At 51.2% G+C, this 20412-nt stretch overlaps 8 protein-coding genes and 1 pseudogene across 8 annotated transcripts, besides 25 other annotated features; 2 read left to right on the forward strand and 7 right to left on the reverse strand.

Annotated features, from left to right (window-relative positions):
• Positions 1 to 99: part of a sequence feature (haploid, Esmeraldo-like haplotype) that runs on past the window's edge.
• Positions 100 to 939: a sequence feature (heterozygous, non-Esmeraldo-like haplotype).
• On the forward strand, positions 165 to 2846 carry Tc00.1047053506737.90 (trans-sialidase, putative; the record flags this gene model as incomplete). The annotated part of the gene is made up of 1 exon (XM_808485.1): positions 165 to 2846. One exon carries the CDS (start codon positions 165 to 167, stop codon positions 2844 to 2846), a length of 2682 nt encoding a protein of 893 aa, XP_813578.1.
• Positions 940 to 1165: a sequence feature (haploid, Esmeraldo-like haplotype).
• Positions 1166 to 1895: a sequence feature (heterozygous, Esmeraldo-like haplotype).
• Positions 1896 to 2181: a sequence feature (areas merged during assembly that could not be assigned to a particular haplotype. This can correspond to areas where the two haplotypes were merged or to regions with more than two copies in the genome that were merged during assembly.).
• Positions 2182 to 2750: a sequence feature (heterozygous, non-Esmeraldo-like haplotype).
• Positions 2751 to 2884: a sequence feature (areas not merged during assembly with more than two copies in the genome that could not be assigned to a particular haplotype).
• Positions 2885 to 4678: a sequence feature (haploid, Esmeraldo-like haplotype).
• Positions 3797 to 4021, forward strand: Tc00.1047053506737.81 (annotated as a pseudogene).
• Positions 4316 to 4338: a microsatellite.
• Positions 4679 to 4741: a sequence feature (haploid, non-Esmeraldo-like haplotype).
• On the reverse strand, positions 4690 to 6558 carry Tc00.1047053506737.70 (ubiquitin-like protein, putative; the record flags this gene model as incomplete). Its single annotated transcript, XM_808484.1, has 1 exon — positions 4690 to 6558. The coding sequence occupies one exon, from the start codon at positions 6556 to 6558 to the stop codon at positions 4690 to 4692; it is 1869 nt and encodes a 622-aa protein (XP_813577.1).
• Positions 4742 to 5668: a sequence feature (heterozygous, Esmeraldo-like haplotype).
• Positions 5669 to 5880: a sequence feature (areas merged during assembly that could not be assigned to a particular haplotype. This can correspond to areas where the two haplotypes were merged or to regions with more than two copies in the genome that were merged during assembly.).
• Positions 5881 to 6149: a sequence feature (heterozygous, non-Esmeraldo-like haplotype).
• Positions 5981 to 6091: a microsatellite.
• Positions 6150 to 6495: a sequence feature (areas merged during assembly that could not be assigned to a particular haplotype. This can correspond to areas where the two haplotypes were merged or to regions with more than two copies in the genome that were merged during assembly.).
• Positions 6496 to 20412: a sequence feature (heterozygous, Esmeraldo-like haplotype).
• Positions 6849 to 7514, reverse strand: Tc00.1047053506737.60 (hypothetical protein, conserved; the record flags this gene model as incomplete). Its single annotated transcript, XM_808483.1, has 1 exon — positions 6849 to 7514. The coding sequence occupies one exon, from the start codon at positions 7512 to 7514 to the stop codon at positions 6849 to 6851; it is 666 nt and encodes a 221-aa protein (XP_813576.1).
• On the reverse strand, positions 7782 to 9626 carry Tc00.1047053506737.50 (hypothetical protein, conserved; the record flags this gene model as incomplete). Its single annotated transcript, XM_808482.1, has 1 exon — positions 7782 to 9626. One exon carries the CDS (start codon positions 9624 to 9626, stop codon positions 7782 to 7784), a length of 1845 nt encoding a protein of 614 aa, XP_813575.1.
• Positions 9777 to 9797: a microsatellite.
• Positions 9860 to 9885: a microsatellite.
• Positions 10192 to 13977, reverse strand: Tc00.1047053506737.40 (hypothetical protein, conserved; the record flags this gene model as incomplete). Its single annotated transcript, XM_808481.1, has 1 exon — positions 10192 to 13977. One exon carries the CDS (start codon positions 13975 to 13977, stop codon positions 10192 to 10194), a length of 3786 nt encoding a protein of 1261 aa, XP_813574.1.
• Positions 14035 to 14088: a sequence feature (T-rich).
• Positions 14094 to 14129: a sequence feature (AT_rich).
• Tc00.1047053506737.30 (hypothetical protein, conserved) lies at positions 14417 to 16099 on the reverse strand (the record flags this gene model as incomplete). Its single annotated transcript, XM_808480.1, has 1 exon — positions 14417 to 16099. The coding sequence occupies one exon, from the start codon at positions 16097 to 16099 to the stop codon at positions 14417 to 14419; it is 1683 nt and encodes a 560-aa protein (XP_813573.1).
• Positions 16196 to 16217: a sequence feature (AT_rich).
• Positions 16381 to 16459: a sequence feature (T-rich).
• Positions 16522 to 16532: a sequence feature (A-rich).
• Positions 16533 to 16555: a microsatellite.
• Positions 16556 to 16682: a sequence feature (A-rich).
• Tc00.1047053506737.20 (protein kinase, putative) lies at positions 16740 to 18332 on the reverse strand (the record flags this gene model as incomplete). Its single annotated transcript, XM_808479.1, has 1 exon — positions 16740 to 18332. The coding sequence occupies one exon, from the start codon at positions 18330 to 18332 to the stop codon at positions 16740 to 16742; it is 1593 nt and encodes a 530-aa protein (XP_813572.1).
• Positions 18759 to 20372, reverse strand: Tc00.1047053506737.10 (hypothetical protein, conserved; the record flags this gene model as incomplete). Its single annotated transcript, XM_808478.1, has 1 exon — positions 18759 to 20372. One exon carries the CDS (start codon positions 20370 to 20372, stop codon positions 18759 to 18761), a length of 1614 nt encoding a protein of 537 aa, XP_813571.1.

The following is a 20412-nucleotide window of genomic DNA, read 5'->3' on the forward strand; positions in this document are numbered from 1 at the left end:
ACACGCTGTGCACCCCACTGGCGCGTCTGATGAGCCTCCCTGTGCTTTTCTCTCCACCTCTCGTACCCACATCGAGAAAGAAGGAAAACAAGCGCGAATCGCCACTGTGAAATTCGAAGGCTTTGAAAGGACCAAAAGCACACACACCGCCCACACATATTTATATGCTCTCACTTGTTGCTGCTGTCAAGGCACCCCGCACACACAACCATCGCCGCGTGACCGGATCCAGCGGAAGGAGGAGGGAAGGAAGAGAGAGTGAGCCGCAGAGGCCCAACATGTCCCGGCGTGTGTTTACTTCTGCGGCGCTACTCTTTCTTGTTATGATGATGTGCTGCGGCAGAGGAGCTGCTAGCGCGGAGTTGATTCCTTCACCCCCTAGCCAGTTTAAATGGGAAGGCATCACTGATGATAAGGAAACTGTGAAATCATTGGGTGTTTCCGGCCTTTTGAAAGTGGGGAATGACGTATTTGCCGTTGCTGAGGCGCAGTGCAAGAAAGAAGAAGAAGACACCTTTACTGGCATTGCGTCCCAGCTGCTGAATTTGGAAGACAAAACTAATAAAGAGCCGGAGGAAATTCTGAAGGATGCGAAAAAGGATACACAGGTTTTGGAGAAAGACGTTTCCCAAGGCAAGAAGAAAGTAGATGTGAGCCGACCAACGACAGTTGTGAAGGGAAGAGAGATTTACATGCTTGTTGGAAAATGCAGCGGAACAGTTGCCGGCGGTTCTGGGGAAAGTGTTGCAGAAGCCTCGGGACTTTTTCTGGTGAAAGGGGAATTCAGTGATGAAAGTAACAAAAAAATTCTTTGGAAAGATACTAAGGATGTGCCACGGGCATCTTTCGGCGAAGAAATTCAATCCTTGGAAGGACTGATTGGCGGCGGTGGATCGGGTGTTGGGACGGAGGGCAATACACTTGTGTTCCCAGTGGAAGCCACGACGAAGAAGGGTGAATCAGAAAAGGTTGGAAAGACTGTCTCACTGCTCATATACTCCTTGGATGATTCTGGTTGGACGCTGTCGAAGGGGATGTCTGCCGATGGCTGCAGTGATCCCTCCGTTGTGGAGCGGGAGAAGGGAATACTCATGATGATGACTGCGTGTGATGATGGCCGCCGCAGGGTGTACGAGATCAACGACAAGGGGGCGTCGTGGACGGAGGCACTCGGGACACTCTCGCGCGTGTGGGTCAATCCAACGGAAAATGGGAAGGGATTTCGAAGCGGTTTTACTACAGCGACTATTAGGAATGGGGATGATGAGAAAAAAGTGATGCTTGTTACTCTGCCGGTGTATTCCAATGAGAGAGGCAATGGAAAGGGCGTACTTCATCTTTGGCTGACAGATAATACGCACATTGCTGATATTGGGCCGGTATCCGATGATGACGACGTTGCCGCCAGCTCCCTGTTGTACAAAAGTGCTGAAAGTGGAAATAATAAGGAGGAAGAGGAGTTGATTGCACTGTACGAGAAGAAGGGCGATGGTCAACCATCACACAGTCTTTGGTCTGTGCGTCTGACTGAGCAGCTGAAGCGGGTGAAGGAGGTGCTAGCGACCTGGAAGGAAGTGGACGAACGTGTCTCCAAGCTGTGCCATTCTGGGAGTGCTGTGCAGGGTGCCTCAACTGACACTGCCTGCAGCGCTGATAAGATCACGGATGGGCTGGTTGGCTTTTTGTCCGGCAACTTCTCTGATAACACATGGAGGGACGAGTACCTCGGGGTGAACGCCACAGTAAAGGGGAATGAAGTTGAGGGGAAGAAAAAGGCAGAAGCGGCCACAGTGGATTCAGAGAAGGGCGTGAGGTTCCAGGGAGCGTGGGCGGAGTGGCCTGTTGGCAGTCAGGGGGAGAATCAGCTGTACCACTTTGCAAATCACAACTTCACTCTTGTGGCGACGGTGTCCATCCACGGTGTACCGGAGGGAGTTACTATTCCATTGATGGGTGCGACGATGAATGATGAACAAAAGAAATCTTTTGGGTTGTCGTACGAGAAAGGAAAGTGGAAGCTACTGTGCGGTGGCGAACCAAAGTCTGGGGAGCAAAGTCGCGCTTCGGAGCCAGATAAAGCTCAACACGTCGTGATTTTGTTGCGGAACGGCACCCAGGGCTCCGCGTACGTCGATGGTCAGCGTGTGGGTGGGGATACGCCGTGTGCATTGGGAAATACAGATTCGAAAGGGATCTCCCACTTCTACATTGGAGGCGACGCAGTGAGCACAGGGAGTAAAGACGTGCATGTGACGGTGACGAACGTCCTGCTGTACAACCGCCCTTTGAGCTCTGAAGAGATTGGCGCCTTCAACCCGAATAAAGACTCGACTCCACCTTTGGAAGAGAATCCGTCGAAGCCTTCACCAGATTCTTCTGATTCCATTATACCTCCCATCCCTCCGGTGAGCCCGAGTGCTCAGCAAACCGAAACTTCGTCCACTCCTGCCGGAACACAGCTGACGGAACAGGGACAGTCGATGGGGAGCAGTGGTGCGGGCAGTGGCGGTGCATCCGCACCAGCGGTGTCCACTGTCAGTACTTCCTCAGCCGAAGAGGAGTCCGTATTGCAGGTGACGTCAGGGACATCTCCCGATGGAAATCCAACTGTGGGTGGCGGTTCTACTGCTGATGGCGAGCCAACGATGGAGACAAGAAAAGGAGGAACAAGTGGGCAGGAAGAAGGGGCCCAGCCACAGGTCAGGGAAGTAAACGCTACGGCACTCAGCAGCAACCTCGGAAATTTGTCGCAGGGGAATAACACCGATGCTGGCACCATGCGTGAGAGGAGGTTGCTGCCGCTGCTTCTTCTGCTGTTGGGACTGTGGGGGTTTGCGGCTCTGTGAGGAGTGATTGGCTGCCGCGTGGGACAATCGCAGGCCTCCCCTGCACAGAATTACCTCCCCGGGAAACGAATATTTCTAACAACCATTTTTTTTTTTGTGCGTATTTTGAATTTATTTTCCTCTTTGCTTCTTTTTTCTTTTGGGGTAATCAATAAGGAAGTGATTTTTTTTCTTTTCTACTTTTGTTGTTTCTTGCTGCACTCTTCCTGTGAGGGGTGCCGTGTGTTTCCCGCCCAACTGCTCCACTCGCACACCCACCGACACGCTCACGACGACGGCTCTGTGCGCCTCGCCTGCTGCACGCATGAGGAGGGGCCGCGACGAACGGCGCGCTGAGGGAGCCGTGACGTGTGGGCGTGCGACGAGGGCCTGTGGGGCGGAGCACATATTTCTTTCCCTCTTGTTTTTTTTTTTGCGGCCAGGGCGGGCAGACACCCGCAGCGCCACACGCACACAGCCACACCCTGCCGCCGTGTTTTTTTGTTTGTTTGTTTTTCTTTTATTTGTAAGTTGTGTGTGCTGCCGCCGTGCGTGGTGGTTGATGTCGTGGCCGTACCGCATGTATTTCTGCCATCCTGCTGTGTCTCTTGCTGTGCTGACGATGTGCCTCCCTGTGCTTCTTTTTCGCTCCTCCAGCACGCACACATAATTATTTGCACAGTGCTCTGAAAGAATGTTTTTGGCGACGGCGGGACGTTTGTGTGCGTCCCGTGCTGAAATTGCGAGGCTGCTGCGTGTGTGCCTGCGGTGGGAATCACGGTGCCATTGGATGGATGCGTGTGGGACGCTCTTTGCATTCCTCCGGAGGCCGACTGACGCACCTGCACGATGCCCGCCATGCGTGAGGGTGTTGCCTGCTCTTGGGGTCATTCTTTTCATCCCTCTTTTTTTTGATCTGCCGTGTGCGGGCGTTGCTCGGTGTGTGCTGACGCGTGGCGGACGGTGCCACGATGGCCTCCTCTGGCGATGACAGTCGCTGTTGTGCTCTCGGCAGCCTCTCGCAGCACCCATGCCGTGGATTGAGAGGATGTGAGGGTTCGCCCGAGGACGACTACAAGATGTGGTGCATGACGGCCAACCTGATCCGCCTGTGGTTCCAGCGCATGGAGCACGTGCGCCAGTACGCGTTGGGCGTTGCGCCCATGATTGTGGAGGACACGGGGCTGTTTGGCTGAGGGAGGAGGCGGCGGGTTTCAGCCACGCGCGTATTTTGGATTCTTGTTGCGTTCTGTTTCCCGCGGCTTGCCGCCGTTGGCGCCGCAGCGCTGCTAATTTGTGTGCCCTCGCGCGGCGGTCGGGTCGCAATGTGCCGAATCCGCCTATTACCCCACACCCTGCCCGATCAGCGCCTGCACGCGATCCGCCGGCGCGGCGGCGAGAAGAAGGCGGGTGACAAGAAAGTCCGCCTGGCGAAATCAACCGGCAAGCCCTAACCGCCCGCGTTCCTTCAGGAGTCGTCTAAAACAATGAAAAAAAAAAAAAAAAAAAAAAACAGGGCAAAAGAGAGGAAAACGGATCGGGCGAGATTCAAGCGGCGTTTTCGGCGTTCTGCGGCGCCGGCGTGCGCATCCGCTTCGGGAGTGGGAAACGCAAAGGAAGGGTGGCGACAATCATAATGAAAAGACAGTGACATTTTTTTTTTTTTTAAGTCTCGTAGGCGCGGAGAATTTTTTTCTTTTGTTGTTTGCCTGTCCGTTTTTTTCCCTTTTTCCTTCATTTTAAGCCCTCACAGCGCCGCCTGAAACCAAAAAAACAATAAATAAAAGAAATTCCTTTAGAGTTTTTCCGCCAAATCGCTACCACTTTCCTATTCTCGTCCTTTATTGCTTCCTTCTTGTGATCGTTACTGTTTCTTTAAATGCTTCCACATCGTGGAAGCATTGAAGGCGTTGGCGGGCCGCTCCTCATACCGGAAACGCCGCGCACGTCTGCATATGTCTTCTTCCTCCTCTTCCGACGCTCCGCGAAAGGCATGCAGGGCGCTGCGTACCTCATCGGTGTTCGCGCCAGCGTGACTATTGGCGGCCGTTCCATTGCCGCCACCTTCCGCCCTATCCGTGCAGAATTCATCGAGACAGTCATCCAAGAGGTCGTCTTCTTCTTTCCTCTGTTCCTGTGCGGCCGCCGCTTCCTCAAAGAGGATGCTGTCCGTGTCCCGCCGGTGTTGCGACATGTATTCCGCATGCCATGCCGGAATGAAGCCTGTCAGACTGAGCCGCATCATAGGGATGACCTGCGAGATCCATTGGGTACGGGCATTGAGGGCCTGGGAGATCATGGTCTGAAGCATTAGCGGTATAAGTTCGTACAGGACACTTAATCCCCCTTCAAACCAGACGGATGCACGCTCAGCGGCAATTCCAGCGATGCGAACGAAAGCCACTCGCAATCCGGTCGTCCATTGGTCAATATCCACGGTTGGGTTTAAAATGGCGCTAGCGATTTCTTCATGCGCGAGGATCAAGTAACTTTTTAACTCTGAAAGAAAGTTGCATTGAGGCCGTCTCGCCCTTTCAATGAACTCCATAAAGCTGAGGTTCCCTTGAAGAGCCTCAATGGCTTGAGCCACTTGATCCTCCACAAATCGTCGCCGATTCTCCCGCTGCGTGCGCCGCGCCTCTCCCTCTGGTTGCTCTCCCCATTGCCTCACCGCTTCTACGAGGCGCTCCCGGGAAGCTGCAAAAAAAGAAAAATCTCCCTGAAGAAGTGGAAATAAAGTTGCGACATTTGCATTTGAAAAGGCTATAACGCAAAGCTGAGGAAGTCCACTTTCTTCCTCTTCTTCCGCGGTGCCAATAAGTGCGTTCGTCAGTTCGCCGATGGTTTCTGGCAGAGCATTGGAGGCCAAGTTCCTACTCCCAGCGGGGGCGTTGTTATCGCTGCCACGGTTGCCGTTATTTGATTCGGCTGTCCTCGGTGCGGCGGGTTGGGCCGAAGAGGTGGCTCCATGTGGAAGAGGTCCGCGTTCAACATGCACGCTCGCAGTCGATCCAGAAGCTTGCATGCGTCGGCGAAATCTTTCCAGGCGTTCAGGGAGTTGTTCAAGCTCATCCAGCGAGACGTGAACGTGGATGTGCACGGGTGAGGGTGCCAGTGCCTCGGGAGTCGGCACCGCGTAAGAAAACGAAAAGCGATGCTGCTGTTGTGGCTGCCCTTCCAAGGGTGACTGCTGTTGCTGCTGCTGTTGTTGTTGCGACTGCGGCTCTTGTTCACGCTGTTGCTGTTGCTGCTGCTGCTGCTGCTGCGAATTGTCCATGGGGTGTGGGCCCATTCCACTCCCCATGATTCCGCCCTGGATAATCACCGGGGTTCGCCCCGCCGTTGGCCCCACCATGCTCGAGACAGACTGCTGAATGAAGCTCAGGAGAGGATCCGGAATTCCCCGCCAGAAATTTGCAAATTCAAGCAAGTTCATCACGGGAACTCCGCCCTGCTCGTTGTTGCCGCTGTTGTTGCCTCTTGAGGAGGAATCTGATGGAGGAGGCGCGCCTTGCGTGATCACCGCGTGTATCGTCGCGCCTTCGTGAAGAAACGAGCCCAGCGGTCGAGAGTCGTCAATGAGACGCCCCATGTGGATGAGTCGCAGCCGCTCTGGTGCGGCACCGATCCGCTCGGCAACGGTACGCCGCAGTCCCTCGACGCCGGCGTCAAGGTCCACCTCCAGGTCGCTGATCGTGTGCTCCGGCCGCACACCCGACACATTGATCCTCATGATCTCTGATTTTGCTGCTTCACCCCTTCCTCTCCTTCCCCTCTTTCTGTTGCTTTGTGTGCTTGGCTGGTTTCGCCTGTGCCGCGTTCAGTTAGCTGAACGAGTTGACATATTGCATATTTTTTTTTGTGTGTGTTAAAACAGATAGACAGGAGAGAGAAAGAGAATATACACAAGAAAAGAAAAACCGGCTGTCAGCAGGCCTTCTTTCCACACGCACCACCACAAATGCCACCATCATCCTTTTGGTTTTGCTCACCCCTTAAACTTTTCTCTGCTAACAGCATGCGTCAGTCCAAGTCAAACTGGAACTTCGTTCTCGCCGCGCAGTCGCGTACGGCCTCAATCTTTGCCGCCACGTCGTCGTTGCACCAGCCGCACTCCACAAGAAGTCGCTCCGCCTCGTTAATCATCAACTCCCCGAGGTTGAGATGTTGCATCATGAGCAATCCGCCGTAATCCGCAGCGTACGTGATCCGCCGCTCCCCCATCGTCAGCCGGTTGACGATGTAGCGCTTCTTGAGCGCATCTGGCAGACGTTGGAATTCATGTCGGGGCGCCTCCTCATCCTCCGGCCAATGAGGGAATAATTCGCGATTGCTCTTTCGCATCAGTTCCTCCTCTTCCTCTTCTGTCTCCAGAGCGGCCTGGTACTTTTCGTGCATTCCAGGCTCGTAGTGCACGCGACCAAAGAAGGCATTCTCCCAGCTTCGCGCGATGCGGCGGCGCTCCTCCGCCGTTGCTGAGGTTCTTTTCCCTCCCGTCGTGTCGGCGGCCTCCTCACCGTCGCCACGGCGGTCACTGCCCGCACGACGGCTGCCGCCTCCCCCCTTCTCCCCTTCTGCCGAAGACGCCGATGAAGACGACGACGTGCAGAGGCGTTTCTGTGCGCACGCCACAAACCACAGTTGCACTCCTGTGCGGAGGCGTGGTGCCACCTGCGGTCCACGCCACATGATCCTCCAACTGAAGCCACCACCACCAACACATAACAAAAGCAAAGAAAAAATGAAAAGGAGGCCGACTTTGAAACATCCAAAACCGCGCAGTATTCCAACATGTAAGGGCACCATCACAGAAAATACATACCCACAAAAACAGATGGCAGAGAGAAAAAAAAAAAGAAAAAAAAAGACACGCAAACGCGTCGTAGTTTATGCATCTTTTTTTTTTTTTTTTTCTTTGCCTCCAAATGTGTCGGTTATTCCAATTGTGTAGATTCCTCATTGATTGGATTCATTCATGCGGAAAGCAACCGTCAGGGCTATCCCTCTTACATCATCCACCAACACCGCAGTTGCCGCAGATTCACCAAACATGCCACGGTTTAGCCGTAGCGCCGGAAAGCTGCCCTCACAACCGCAGGATGCATCCGCCCGCTGTTTTCTTCTGCGTCTTGCATCCATCTCATCCACACAACCTTCACGAGATGCCACGAAGCACGTGGCATAGTTGGCAAGCCAGAAAAACACCTTTGCCTGGTGATTGTCCGTCATCACGAGCAGAGGTTCCTCCTGCCCTGGAATGATCGTCTTTCCCTTGACGGCACCGTCGCCAGCGCCATCCGCTCCCACGGTACCTCCGTTTTGCCCCATGTAATAACACCGCTGGAAACGCCAATACTCCGAACTTGGCGACGGACTCCAGCAAAGCCCCACAACGGGCTCATTGTGGCGAAGTACCTCCGTCACTCGCTGGCCAAGAATATCAATAAGCAACACCCACGATGGCCACCTTGCTAAAGTGACAGCAGCAATCTGACCAGACGCGCTGATCTCTGCATGACCATGCAAGAAGGCTTCCATCCCCCTTCCTTGTGTCCAGTCATGACATTTATTTAGTTCTGTGAGAATGTCTACGTCCTGCTGACAGGACTCATCTGCGCGTGAAACAGTCACCAACGGGAATCCTTCCGCCAAAGACGGTTCCTTCAAAAGATGCAATTCTCGTAGCTTCAGAGGCAAAATGACATCTTCCTGAAAGCCAATGCGTCGCAAGACCAAAATGCGATTCCTGTGCACAAGAACAGGACGACAGGCATCGGCAAATATGACAAGAAGCACAGTGCCATTTTTAGAGGAAACCACATTTTTCACACCAGAGGGCTCGCAATGCAACATGGCCGTGCCATTATATGGCATCAACGCCATCGAGCCGTGAATATAATCCACCAATGCAATCCCACACTCCAGTGGAATAAAGTCCGAAACCTTTTTCACAAACGATCCCGTTGGGAAGGCGTGTAACTCCTCGTGAGTCGTCGCCGAGGCAACAACAAGCCATTCACTACGCTGTGGACGGGAGCTCGCACACTTCTCATTATCATCCGGCTCTCCTGGAGGTGTGGGCGTGACGTCACCGTTCAACCCACGCGATGGGACCGCCTGCCCCTCCTGTTTTTTCGACAGCGGTGAGTGGAGTGACTTAGGCGTTACGTAAAGCAGAAATCGGTGGCAGGTAGAAAAACGAATCAAGGCGGCTTCACTCACAGGGTCACTCATCCTTGAGGAAAGGGAGGAGTTGGGGTTGCCGTGGGAGAAGAACTTCAATGAAAGCTTCCTTGCTGCGAGCTGAGTCGAATACTTCACACTCCCTGCAAGGCGCATCACTTGACTGTCTACAAGAGAGATGACATGCGCCTGGAGCAATCCCAGCCAGTAAACCGCACGCGATGATGGATGCCACAGTACCGCACGCATTCCCGAAATCCCGGCATCAATACGAGCCACACAACACTTGCCGTATACACTCACAATTTCCACAATCCTTCGTTGCGCCAGTAGCAACGTCACAAGCGTACTGTCCGGTGACCACTGAAGTTCATGGATCTCGTCCAACGCCGTGTGGGTGGAAATGACCGCATCGCCTGTGCGGTGTTTCGGAAACTCCGCGTCCTCAAAAAGAGGATCAACACCCTCGCCACCTGAGGGGGTGTCATTCCCCATTCCACTCGTACGCCGGATGTAATCCATAAACACAACGACTATGCCCTTTTCCACAAAGGCGTACAGGCCTTTATTTGGCGATAACGCGCACAGTCCACCCTCATCTGACGCCAGGACTTCCATCGATCAACTAAAACAGCTGACGCAGCCACAACCAACACCAACAATTCTCCCACTCTTTTTCGCTTCCTGCTGCTTTCTTCAAGGGGGTTTCCCCGCCCAAGTATACCTTTATATTTATAAATCTATCTATGTATGTGCCGAAGGGGGGGGAATAATAATAATAATAATAATGCTTTCCTCCCTTTCTTCACCCTCGCTCTTCAAATCACCATGCGCTGGCGTATAGGGAAGAAAATAATAATAATAATAAAAATAATAAAAAACAATGTTCATCCATCAATCATCAAGAAATAGGAGGAAACAAACAAACAAGCAACAAAAGAGTAAAGAGGTACCAACACCGAGAAGGGAGAAAACAACAACAACAACAACCAACCAACCAACCAAGCATAAATGAGAGCCATACACACTCGCGTTCTACAAACAAGCGTGACTTTATTCCCATGTCATTCATAGATGTCCCACCCCACCCCTTCACACTTACTCCCAATTTCCATCCGTTATATACCTTACCCGTCATTCGTACCTCAAACATATCACCACCGTCTCTTCCGCCCACCTTCGGTCAATCGTCAATTCCCTCCTCATAACTGCCACCATTACTCAAAAGCAGAGTCACTAAAGGAAGGGTGGTTGTCTGCACCACGTCTCCCGTCACTGTGACAAACACAAACGCACACCCTGAGCCATCGGAATCCCACACCTCATGATATGTCACACAGTGCTTCAGTAAAGCGTTTCCTCCCATAAGACACACCATTGCCTGCACCAGGCATTGCATCTCAAACTCTGTCTTCTGAAAGAAAACACCAAGATCTTCAGAAGAGTCAATCTCGTAGGCTTCACGAATAAAGTGCTGTGAAAGACGGCCCACATATCTCGCAATGGACCTCCCTGCCACAAAATCTAGTGGAGTAAAAATTATACTAGAATCGTTCGCTTCAAGCGTCTTCAGGTCCATAGGGAGTCGCTGCGCTGGCTGATGCAATATCGGGCCACCGCTGCCTGTAGACTTCAGGGAATTGGCACCGTCACGATGACGAGCATCAACACCTCCCTTTCCATCTGAATTCAGACCCGTTTTCTCCATCAAATTACGAACAGCTGTAGAGGCAAGTAGAGCTAACGCTTGCCATTGCCGCTCCATCATTCCGGGACGTGCTCGGTTATCTTTATAGTAACCATAAACGTCAGACGCGGTTAAAGGTGCAGAATTTGTACCTTCACTGGACCCCAAAACAGGAGGTGATACATGACGCTCAAATACAAAAGGAAGCGCATATGGTGCATTACTCATCACAAAGATACGACGTTCAATGTTCCGCAGCATGACTTTTTCACCATCGCCAAAGCTCCCAAAGCCAGAGCTCCTGTTCCCATCTAACGTGGGAACACTACCTAGTGATCCATGAGGTAAAGTACTGGTGTCCTGCGACGGTGGATGTATATCCGCTGAACCACTGGGATTCCCGTACACAATTGGTCCAGGAAGTGGATACCGTTCGATGCGTCGCATACACTCCATAAAAGATCTCTCTTCCAACTCCATCAATCGCACTCGCTGTGTTGTGGTGCGCAACATCAGGCAACCCTCCAATCGCAGTTGCAAAGAACAGGAGTTGGGTTCAAAGAAGAAATCAAAGGTAAACCCCATCACATGCAAACGTTCTAATGGGCAACGGCAACACCGCATTGCTACACGACAGGCAACCTGCACAAAGGCCTTTTTGGCATTTGCAAAACACTCATTTATTTTTCCCGTAGTAACAGACTCATTGTGTATTCGCTGAAATACAAAACGACGGTTTATCACAATACGCTTCTGAGATCCGTAGGTATTGGCCCATTCCGGTACGTACGGTATTGTGAGGAGTAAACTGTGTTCAAAGGTTAAATCAGCACTCATGCCAAGCATCATCTCTGCCTCTTCCTCATCGTCAATTTTGAGAACATAATCACATGCTCTGCTGACCCTACCGATTCCGTGGGGGCCCTGATCACTTCCCGATTCGGAACTCAATTCTCCATCGCCCCCTGCCGTCTCAAACGGATTGGAATCTTCCATCTGGACCGCCGACGACGAGCGTGACGATGAGAAAGATCCCTGATGTTCTGCACCCATTGGGGGAAAATTTCGATGTTGGTGTCGCTTTAACCGAGTATGCTGCGCCACAAGTTCCACCAAGCGCATGACGGTTTTGTTACGTTGTATTGCCGGGTCAATAAATTTCAATCGAGGCAAGGATGGTACTGGAAGGGCCACAAGACGAACGCCAGTGCCTGTCAGTGTACCGATGATTGTGTCCGAGGCGATGCAAACCGTAATTCGAAGCCCAAAAACGGCATTTAACTTTTGCAGTCTCAGATGAAAAATTAACTGCTTGTGCAAGGAGTACTCAATGTAGGGAAGTGCCTGTGACACAGCGAGGGCAAGGTCCACCCCTCGCACGGCACTCTTTGCCTTGGACACAACGGTATGTACAAGTCGGGGTTGTTCTTCACACATGAGATCCTGCGGCATGGTACATGAAACAAGCAGCACATCTGGTACGGATTTGCGATGGCAGAGATTACAAACCGCAGGACATTCCATTTCTCCAACAAAATCTTTTAAGCGTAAATTTGGATAAAATAAATGTAACATAGAGCAATTTTTCTGTGCGCCAAAACGTCCTCGTGCAGTTTGGTAAAGATATTCCGGACCACAACGAAGTGGAAGCATCGTCGAGTTCAGTACCACTGCGGTTCCAGAGAGCGATAATACGGCCACATCCTCATGATACATGACAACTTCTTCATATCCCAAAATGACGTTACAATGAAAGGCCCGTGCATTTGCCTTAAGTTCCTCCCGTAACTCCATCCACCATGAATCACGCTCTTGCGATATCAGTTGTTTAGATTTCATTTTGGCAACAATTTTTACAGATCGTGCGCTAATGTATCCTCCAATGTGCTCTATCATACCAGAGGGAAGATCCTTGAGTGTCAATATAAGTACATTGGAACGTGCCCCTGTTGCTGTTTGCTGTGCAATTAAACTTGGGAATCCATAATCGGCCTTTGAAAGGTTCATTGGGTAATTATCACAAGGCATTGAGGTAACTTGTGGATAAACTGCGGGTGATAATAAGCACGTTTGAGGGGGGTTATTGGATGCCAGTTGCGGAGGCGTAGGGAGCTCAGCTTCTGGGAGCTGCAAAAATGAAGTTTCCGGCGCTGATGTACGCTGTTGCATCGGTGAGGCAAAAGTCACTCCTGATCCCGGAACGACCCCCGCAGCAGTCAAACCGCCCGCCGATTCCGCAGCCTGCATATGCAACGTTGTGACGGATGGATCGTGCGCTGGTGTAATGGTGCCGGAGGATATCTCCGTGGCTCGCAAGGCCACCCGTGTGCTGTCCGGCATGAGGCGCTCCGCCCTCTCTCGATCCACAAACTTAATTGCGGAGAGGACGCATGGAGTACCGTAGGCCCGAACAATAATACCATTTGACTCCATATCAAACTTCTCCACATACCCAAGCACCGCGTTGCACTGCATCTCCACAACTTTACGAGCCAATTGACGCCGTACTTTCCCACTGAGTTTGTAGAGTTGAATAATACGCGCCTCGTTCGTGGAGCGGGTACTACGCAGGTTGGTCAGCTTCGAGTGCTCCGGGTCTGCCTTCACAATGAGCTCCTCCACCATGGTGAGTACCGATTCAACACGGTACACGGAAGGGTCCAAACGCCATGCCGAGAAGATGAGAATACCCTCCTCTTCCGCGGCGATGGAAGGATGCTCCATCCGCGTGGCCCGCAACGGCTCAAAAGCTTCCGCAAGATACATATCGAGTTGCGGATTCGGGAGCAACAATTGATGATCCTCCGCACGGCTTCTTTGATCGACATCGGGCAGGCTAAAATGTGGGGCATAACGTATTGGAAGTCGTGGTGCAAGTGGGTTTTCCGCGTTATGAAATTTTATTTTTAACGTGAGGCGGATTTCCCCACGAATGCCCTTTGCGTTTGTGTCAAAGAGTGGAAACCAGCCGCTCATGGAGGGGTTGCTCTGCAGCACCATGGAGTTGCAGTCAATAAATGTAAGTCCGACAATGTCATCGCGACTGATGATGTCATGATCGTAAAGACGCACCTCCAGTGGGTCCTCCTGCAAAATAAAAAGATCGGGCGTGTCAATACGGAAGACGGTGTTCCACACAGGATGCCGTGACATGTGCACAATCTCTGTGGTGTACTCCAAGTCATTTAACCGCACAACGACGTACGGGTCAGCAAGGCCGGTGGTGCGATCCATTATGGGAAGGTCCCAGGCCTCATGCACCGTCACCTTGAGAGTCGCCATTTGATACAAATCAGAGAAAAAAGAAGACCACGCGCTTGCTATCAGAACGAAGCCCTCAACTAAAATAAAACAACAACCCACCAAAAACAACAACAAATACAAAAAAAAAAAAGAAGATTTTTTTTTTTTTAAATTATTATTATTTTTTATATGGCGCTTGTGCAAACGGATCTTCACAAACACACGCACATGCACTTACATTACAAATTGAGGGTGTAAGAAAGACACATAAGCAGATAAAGAAGGGGAAGATCCAACGGGATTTGCTGCGGTCAGACACTGTGAAATGCAGAGCCCGCCCACAGCTAGACGGTAATTAAAAATTTCTTGCGGATAATGAAGCACTGCTGAGGGGGGGGGATTCCAGAGACTGACGGCCTCCCTCCCTCCCATTCCACTCCCAGTAAAAGGGGAAATAACACTGCAAACAGTGAGTTCATCACAGGAGTTCCTCAGCTTCTTTATCGGCCATATCTCTTGAGAGACGTGTCCACATGGCCCTCAGCTCGGCAAGGAAACAGACTTGTGGATTGACAACAGGACGCGCTTCCTGCAAGCACCGTAAAAGCTGGCGAAAAGAAAAGATGTACGCATCTTCAATGTCATCTTCAATATTTGATGCAATTGTCTCTTCCAATATCGTATGGCGAGGAGTAAAAGAGAGTGTGTAGAATTGCCGACAACACTTTTGCATGTAGTACGCCATGATAACACTGGGACTACGCGACACGCCCTTCATGCAATGAACCAAAACTCCAGGTAAAGAGTGTGCAGTGCATACGACGCCATATTCGTCTTTTGCCAGTGTTACTTGTCCCTGTGGCTCCCTGAAGTCGTGGATAGTCTCTATAGAAGAGAAGGCATTGCTACTGTTGCTGTCATAATCGTCATCAGAGGCACGTGGCTGAGGCAAGAGATCAATGAGCGAGTCATCTAAAACCAACTCCGAGAGGGGCATACTGTACTCGTCATCGTAGCACACAATCGGAAGTGTAAATGCCCTACCATTGTTATGAATAGTGGTATTAGTGTTATTATTTTCCTTGTTTACATGAGACCTGTATTGATGTGTCGCTTCCAACAACGACGCAACATGACGATGCAATAAATAAAGAAACTCGTCTGTATTCTGTTGCTTGTTGTTGTTGTTCCTCTTGCTATAATCATTGTCGTACTCGGCACCGCGTTCCATCAGGCGGGAAAGTCGCACCAGTTCCTGCAAGAGAGCTGTCGATTCCTTCACAAGAGACATATCCGCGTCCACAATCCAATCCATGAATGCGGTTGCAACATCAATGACATCCGCAAGACGCGATGTGACATTGTCATCAATGTGCATAGGAAGGTAATACAACGGAACCGAAAGGGTCGCCGGTTCCTCATGGAAGAATGACGACAGAAACGATGATGCATGACCTGTTCTATCGCCACTTATTTGGCTCTCGTGTTTTTCACTCGACTGCCATGGTGGAAGAAGTTTCTGCATCTTCTCATAACGTCGACAACGCAGCAGCCACAGCAAACACGCCTCTAAACCCCGCAGGAAGCGGTGCTCCGACTCCAATATTAATTGCCGGTATTTCTCCTGCCTCGTCTCTCGCACCGCTTTCTTTGTGGCGCAGTCGGCGTTGGGGCCCGGCGGAAGGAACAGGGGAAGCGGTACGCCCACAACACGCACCAACAACCGCGGGGACGTTTCGTGCATTCCAAAGGAGAAGGTGAGGCCGTTGCCACAACGGTCCAAAAACGTCGATTCCGGGGGTGGCGGAATACTCCCCGACACGATAAGAACCCCACGAATCCACCGATTTTCCTCCGCATCGAGTTTGCCCCCGTCCCCCAAGTCCGTTCCTTCCGTCGGTGATGCGGCGACGACGGCCTGCCGCTCGCCGTGGAAAATCATGTTTTTCGTTAAATTCCCGCGGCGTGCCACCGCCGCGCTCGTAAGAAACACGCGACCGGTTTTTGGAGCCGCGCCGCATATCTTCTCGTGTGCGGCACTAAAAAAAGTTGCGTGGACGGCACGCGACACATCCACGAGACGGTCGCCCATGCGGGCCGCCAGGAGTTCCGCCAATAGACGTTTTTTCTCCATGCCGCATTCCGGCGGGGGCGCAGTCATCGTCGCCGCGGCCTTTCGGCTGTTGGAAGTCAATGAACCCCCACACCCGTTTTTTTTTTTCTTTTTTTGTTTTTCCGCCCCCTCACCCCTCCACACAATAAATAAAAAAAAAAAAAAAGGGAAAAGAATGAGAGATGGCCGCCCGTTGGCCAAAGAAAAACAAAACCAACGGCCCCAATCATGATGATTGCGTCCCCCTCCCCTCCCCCCTCTCAAAACAAACAAAAATAAACGAAAATAAATAAGAAGACGCATGCAAAAGGGCCGACAAGGACACACACAAAAAAAAAAAAAAAAAAAAAAAAGGAAAGATAAGAAGGAAAGAAGAGAAAAAAAATAAAATGAAAGAAAAAAAAAAAAGGTCAAATGAAAATCCCTCGCACAACTTTCGGTACACGCCTTCAGATGTACAATTCAACACATTTCTTTTGCTTTGTTGTTGTTGTTGTTGTTATTCTTCTTTTCTTCGTCTGCCTCCATTATTATTATTTTTATTATTTTCTTTTTTTTTTTTTTTCCTTCCCTCTCTCTCTCTCTCTCTATCGGGTGTTATCTTTTCATTCATTCTTTTTTCCTTCGTTTTGGAGACCGGCGTCTGGAATGGCCTCCCCGCCGCTCATTCCACTGGGACCGCTGCGTCCTAAACGCATGCTGGCGGGGGAACTTCCGTGGAATCCGTGGAACTGGAGTTCCTCCGAATCTCCAACACTCTCATGAGTTCTTCTACTTCAGGGTGATGCTTCAAAAAGAGCGACCAGAGAAATCTGCGCCCCCTCACGGCATCCACAACCTCCTTCGCCTCCACCGCTCGCACGTGTGTTGCCGTGTCATCGGGGTCAATTACCGGTTCGTATCCTTCATTTATAAAGTAATTACTTTGCAGCGCTTCCTGAATAGTTATGCGTTGGCTCGGGTCGTAGCAGAGAAGTCTTTCAATGAGCCTAATTTCCTCCTCATCCACGTCACCGTATGGGGACTGCAACAGGCTCCTCAATGTCGAAGACTTGTGTAAATGCTGCTGCATTTCCCGCCGCATTACACTTTCAAACAACTTTTGTGTGTCCTCATCGCGCTGCTGCAGAATACGTTCTGCAGCCTCCTCAGGGAGTTTGCCAAGGACACCCATGATGGCGTTGAGTTGGCCGACACCACCCCTGTGCCGACAGTAGAAGAGTGGCCGCCCTATAAGCATTTCCGCCGCGATGCAACCAATGGACCACACGTCCGCGGCATGCAACGTTTTTTGGTCAACAAATCCGGAAGGTGAGGAGACATTGGCCAGCGTCAGCGTCTCTGGCGCTGCGTACCACTGTGTGCAGTTGTCTAAAAACGTTTGGAGAACTCCATCCAATTCCGTTGCAACGGCGTCACGGCCCTGACCAAAATCGCACACCCGCGTGTTGTAGTTGCGATCAAGCATAATATTCTCCGGTTTAATGTCACGATGAATGACAAGGCACAAATGCATGTAGCCTACCCCGCGTAGTAACTGGTAGAGGATAAACATGCGGTAGTCACGAGCAAGTGGGTGCAGCACGAGATGTGTCTGAGGGCAACGCGCAATTCGCTCATTTCTACGCGCTGTGCTTTTATTTATATCGTCATGAGCACCGTCATCATGCTTCTCTGTTCCTGCTGAACTTGTTATTTTCCCATTGGACTGTTTGCCACCCTCGTCCTGGGTATCCGTTGTGGTAAAGACACTAGACTCAAGCACTTCCCGTAGTGTGTATTCCATTTTTTTCATGACAATATAGACACTATCAAAGTTATGCCGAAGATACTCGACGGACTCGTACGTCATTCTTTCACAATCACCCAGTGGGATAAAAAAGTCCAAGGCGGACATGACATTCTCATGTTTAAAGGCCATCATGAGTTGAATTTCACGTGTGGCACACAACCACATGCGTGGTCTGTTTTGCTCAAACAACTGCCGCAGCTTCTTCACCGCTACTGTGGTGTGGCTCTCGTAGATATCAAGACGCTCCTCTTTGGAGAGGGAAGGGTCATTGTACTCCTCGGGAGGGCTCATGTGAAAGTTTTCCACCAGGTCATTGTCCGTTGCAGCACAGACAAAACCGTACGCCCCTTTTGCAATGGGAGCAATCGCCTCGTACCGTGTCCGCAACTCAAAAATCTCCGGAAGCTCCTCCCCCTCGTCATTGCGGAAAACAATCATAAAACGCTTGGAAGCCAATGGATGGCGACAGATGGTGGTTATCAATGACATTCTTTTTTTTTTTTTTTACCCCGTCCAATAACTAATGGACGGTGATGCGCACTTACACGCCTACACGCAGAAAAAAGGAAGAGGGTTAGGGGGTATAGACTTGACCCAATTCCCTTTTAACGTCCACGTAATTCCATTAGGCCAGTCAATAAATAAAGGAGAAAAAGAAGGGAGGGAGGGCGTACAGAAGCATACACACACATATATACTCACCCGAACCAATTCTTCTTTATGCGTCTGGAGAAAGGCCATAAAACACAATCCAAAGCAAAAAGGGCTTAGAAAAGTCTTATTCGCAGGTGAAATGGAACTCTTACAGAGAGGTATACAAACATCACCTCATGTCCTCCAGTGCAGGGTGCCAGCAAAATGGGGTAGAATCACGACGCATTTACAATGACTACGAGTCGCCGTAACAACATCTCTTCACTCACCCACGTTATCATCCTCTCCGTCTTCTTGCAAGAGAAAACAGCTCACATCGTGCCCACTCAGCCGCCAACGCACGTTTCGCGTCTCGACTATATCCTTTTCCCTACCCGTTTCTGCAGTGGCATCTGCAGTCCGCATCAGTGCCTCCATCCGTACCGCCAAGGAAGAGAAGACGTCCAGTGAGCCACTGTCTGACAACTCCGTTATTCGCCGTGCCCATTTCTCGCCCGTGCGGTTGTTCCGTGTGTTTATCTCTGACGACACAACAGTGATGAAATCATCCGGAAGGCCCTGCAAAAAAGTCATACAGGCTTTGCAAATGAACCGCCGTCTTCCTTTTTGGGGCATAACGGCATGTTCGTCAGGAACAGGAATGAGACATGCACAAAGCAAGCACAGTTGATGGGTACGGTCGTCATTCCGTGGGGAGAACGGCTCCATGCCGCTTCCGCCAAACCATGAGTAGTGTGGGGGTTGCATCGTCTGCAACTTTTCATAGTGGTGCTGAGCCGACTTTCCAAGTATGACACGTTTCGCCTGCTGCTGCGATGCTCCACGTTGTGGGTCCACACATGTAAGCTCTGGTGCCGTCTCCAAATGGAGTTTGTTGACCGTATTTAACACGTTAAATACAGAGGTGCGGTACGTTCGCAGCATATTGTTGAAAAATAACTCCAGCGTGCGATTCATAGACCGCAGACTCGTCTGGGTGCTCAGTGAAGGGGAGTATGCCGCATGGATGCCCTGTGTGCGGCAGTACATCACAAGCTCATGTGGCAGCATGGTGCGCAGTGGGCGCAGGACAAGACATTGACCGACAAATCCACGATAACCAGAAAGATGAACGGTATTCTGGCCGTTCCCGCTCATAACCTCACGTAGCGTCGTCATACAGCAGCGAAGGGCGTTCTCTCCAGTCAACAAATGATACCACCCAACGGCACTTGGTGCTTGCCTTGTGCGGTGCCACCGATGAATACGTTCCAAGGCGGCAGCCGTCAATACACGTTGCCGCAGCCGTTCATACAGGAGCTCCCGGTCCGATAATGACAGACGAGAATGATGCAAAACCCCACGAAACGCCTGCAACTCTCCCGGTGCTAAGTAATCGCTGTAGCGCACCACACACACCTCACCCTCCGCGAAGAGAGGGGTACTGGCAAATTTCCACTGTGTGCACTGCGTCCGTATCATCGTCTCCAGTTTTTCAAACTGCTCGGTCATGGAAGCAGCAACACAACGCAGTTCTTCCTGCCGCGGATCCACCCCCGCATTCTCTTCCGCCTCATCAGCCAGCAGCGGCAAAACAAGCTCATCCTCTCGCAGGTGGAACGGAATAAATGTAAAGGTGACTTGACCACATTCTGGACGCATTCGGTTTTGTGCCCGCAGCACTCCCAGCTGATGGAGGATGGACATGGAGCTGTGACCGCCTGAAACTGCAACAGCAAGCGGCACCTCACACGGCATGCCGCAATGCTTAAATAAATTGTCTCGTATCTGCCGTGTGCAGAACTCAACAAAACAGTCCGCGCAGTACGGCTTGGTGGCACCGTCACGGCTTCGAAAAACGCCCTGCGACTGCTTACACTTGAAACACACCGCCATTTCCGGTCCGTCTCTACAAATAAAAAAAAAAAAGAAAAAA

This window comes from Trypanosoma cruzi, genomic scaffold (genome assembly GCF_000209065.1).
Source record: "Trypanosoma cruzi strain CL Brener 1047053517033 genomic scaffold, whole genome shotgun sequence".
NCBI classification, from domain to species: domain Eukaryota; phylum Euglenozoa; class Kinetoplastea; order Trypanosomatida; family Trypanosomatidae; genus Trypanosoma; species Trypanosoma cruzi.